Genomic DNA, 2624 nt, shown 5'->3' with positions numbered 1-2624 from the left:
CTTATACCTTTTGTTCTTTAATATTTTGAATTGTTTTTAGCTTTATTTTTTGTTTTTCATTTAAATGTTAAGTTTTGAAATTTTGTTGTATGCATTTGTCATTTTTATTTAATTTCTTTATTTTTAAAATGTGTATAGGTAGTATTTATAAAGTTTTAGCTTTTAGTTTTGGATCTGTTTTTAGTTTTAATACTACAATTGATTGCTTCTGTTGTCCTCATTTGTAAGTCGCTTTGGATAAAAGCGTCTGCTAAATGACTAAATAAATAAATAAATATAAGAAAGCAATTCATTTGCCCTTTTCAATGCATTTACAGTTAATAAATCCAAATGTTACGTCGATTTCGACTGTTTTCCGTGTTCAGGGTCATTAATGACATTCTCCGGTTGTTTTCTGAACAAAGAGGCTCGTCCGCTTCATCCCTCTCATTGTTGTAGCGCTGCATTAACAGTTGACCAATCAGAGAGCGAGAATCCGCCCCGGCTTGTTTAAATATTCATGAGCCGTTGGCGAGATCACCAATCAGCGCGTTCCTCATGAATATGTGAGTGCTTATCGCAGTACACTGGAGTGGAGTCGCTACGGCGCTGTGTGTTTTCTCAAACAGAAACGGGAGGATTGACGGATACAAGCGACGTTTGTGTATTTTCTCGGATAATATCGCGCTAATCATGCCCGGACAGGCGTCGGTGACGGTGGCCATCGGCTCGCAGAAGTCGTCCGCTTTTGTTTTGAAGAAGATCATGAATATTCCTCCTCCGAACATACTGGAGGATCAAGACGACGGTAAGAACCATAAACCTGCCAAAACGCAACTCGACACATTCAAAGCGTTCCGTTCAGTAGTCGTGCGCACGCGTCACCTCCAGCTGCGCGCTCATTGGTCGCTCAAAAGAACAGAAAGTTCCCGCAGACAAAAAGTGCTGCTTAATTGACGATGCATGCATTTTTATATATTTACGTTTTTGCATGGTGGTTACTTCAAAAATACCACGATGCAGGTGTCTACCTATATCTGTGCATTGAAGAACATCGAATTGAAGGAGTTGTGTTTAGTGTTAACACATGTAGAATGGTTAAAATCCTAAAAACAATGGTGAAATTATGTATCAGACGATGCAACAGTACCATGGTAATACTGTGGTTACTTTGGCATGTACTGTGTGGAAGTACCATGGTATTTTTTGAACAACCTTTGTGTACCATAAAAATACGATGGTACAAGTATTATATATAAACACCATCAATGTAATGTGGAGTTCCTGGAAATGCATTGGTCAAAATGTTTGGGAACAATTTACCTGATTCATTACATATGGTGCATTTACATGGGACCTCAGTGAAGATTTCTAAAGTGTCTGCTAAATCATAATTATATTAATAATGGAGAAGAACCGTGGTTGTAGTATGGTACACTAATGCTAGTGTTTTCCTCTCTTCTGTAAAGTTAAACTCATTCAGGGGCTGTAGATTTGTCAGTAATATTCGTGCTGGCATTGAAGAGAGTATTTTAGTTATTTATCACGTTTTATAGACATACAGTGTGTCCATCTTGGTCCTCTTACCATGTTAAAGACTGACCTGCCCTTTATGGACATTTTTAATAATATTGTAATCATCTTGCGTTATAATGACCCACATTAGGGCATCTCTTGGCTTGCCAATTTGTTAAACTCTTTTCTCATCCTTTCTGACTTTTAAACCAATAACTAACACAGCTAGACGAACTACCGTATTGGCCCGAATATAAGACGACCCTGATTATAAGACGACCCCCCTTTTTCCAGATGTACCTTTTGGAAAAAGGCTTTTTAAAAACCAAATCTTGTTTTTTGTCAGTAAAACACATTTTGTCTTCAATTATTTTCATATTGCATATTTTTCCTATTTTAATTTTTGTTTTGAAAGTATGGTAAAAACTGGTAAAATGTACCAACAATCACATTTAAAAAATATACACTTTTTGATATACCATTAAAAAAAAAAAAAAACAGGTAGCCCATCTGAATTAGGACATTTAGGCTATCCATCTAATAGTAGCCTACCAAAATCTTATTAACAGCAGAAGTTAAATCTTACCGTAGTCTTCAAATCTGGGTACTGTCTTACGTTTTAAAACCACAAAGGGAGTTTGGTCCCATCAGGCTAACGTGACAGTCACGACTCATGCAGCTGTAAGGTTTTCTTCTTCTTTTGTTTTGTTCGCGATCTTTACAACATGCATTACATTACGTATTTCATGGCACACTCGTTTTATGCGTATTTGGCGCCACCTATTGTTGTGGGTGTATTATTGACATGTCAAAGTCTAGACCCTGAATATAAGACGACCGCGTTTTTTCAGATGTATTTCCAAGAAAAAAACATCGTCTTATATTCGGGACAATACGGTAATATGTGCCATGCGAACAGTTTATTTATACTGCAGAAAATTAGAGTGAAGTTGGGTGTCTGAAGGTCTGAATTTCACAAAACCTGTCAAGAACATGTTCGGCTCCAAGTTCACATCGAAACCAAGAGGAAAAATTAAGAGATTATATATTACATTTGTTTTGCATTGTGACGACATTGTTAATTAAAGCAATAAGCCCCGTGAAGCCGTGGTTTACAGTGAATTTATAAC

The 2624-nt window shown here is 36.8% G+C and overlaps 1 protein-coding gene across 1 annotated transcript in view; it reads left to right on the top strand.

Moving 5' to 3' along the window:
- Positions 1 to 304: 304 nt before the first annotated feature.
- The window catches only part of LOC107734734 (thyrotroph embryonic factor-like), a 9411-nt gene continuing 7091 nt past the window's right edge, over positions 305 to 2624 (top strand). The window contains exon 1 of the mRNA XM_016546681.1: positions 305 to 787. Within this exon, the coding sequence (XP_016402167.1) occupies positions 673 to 787 (115 nt within the window). The 5' untranslated portion in view covers positions 305 to 672. The remainder of the gene's footprint in view (positions 788 to 2624) is intronic.

This window comes from Sinocyclocheilus rhinocerous, unplaced genomic scaffold (assembly GCF_001515625.1).
Source record: "Sinocyclocheilus rhinocerous isolate Xijiao unplaced genomic scaffold, SAMN03320098_v1.1 scaffold8065, whole genome shotgun sequence".
NCBI classification, from domain to species: Eukaryota; Metazoa; Chordata; class Actinopteri; order Cypriniformes; family Cyprinidae; genus Sinocyclocheilus; species Sinocyclocheilus rhinocerous.
Note: the sequence above shows the minus strand (reverse complement) of the source record. Positions and strands in the feature narration are given on the sequence as shown.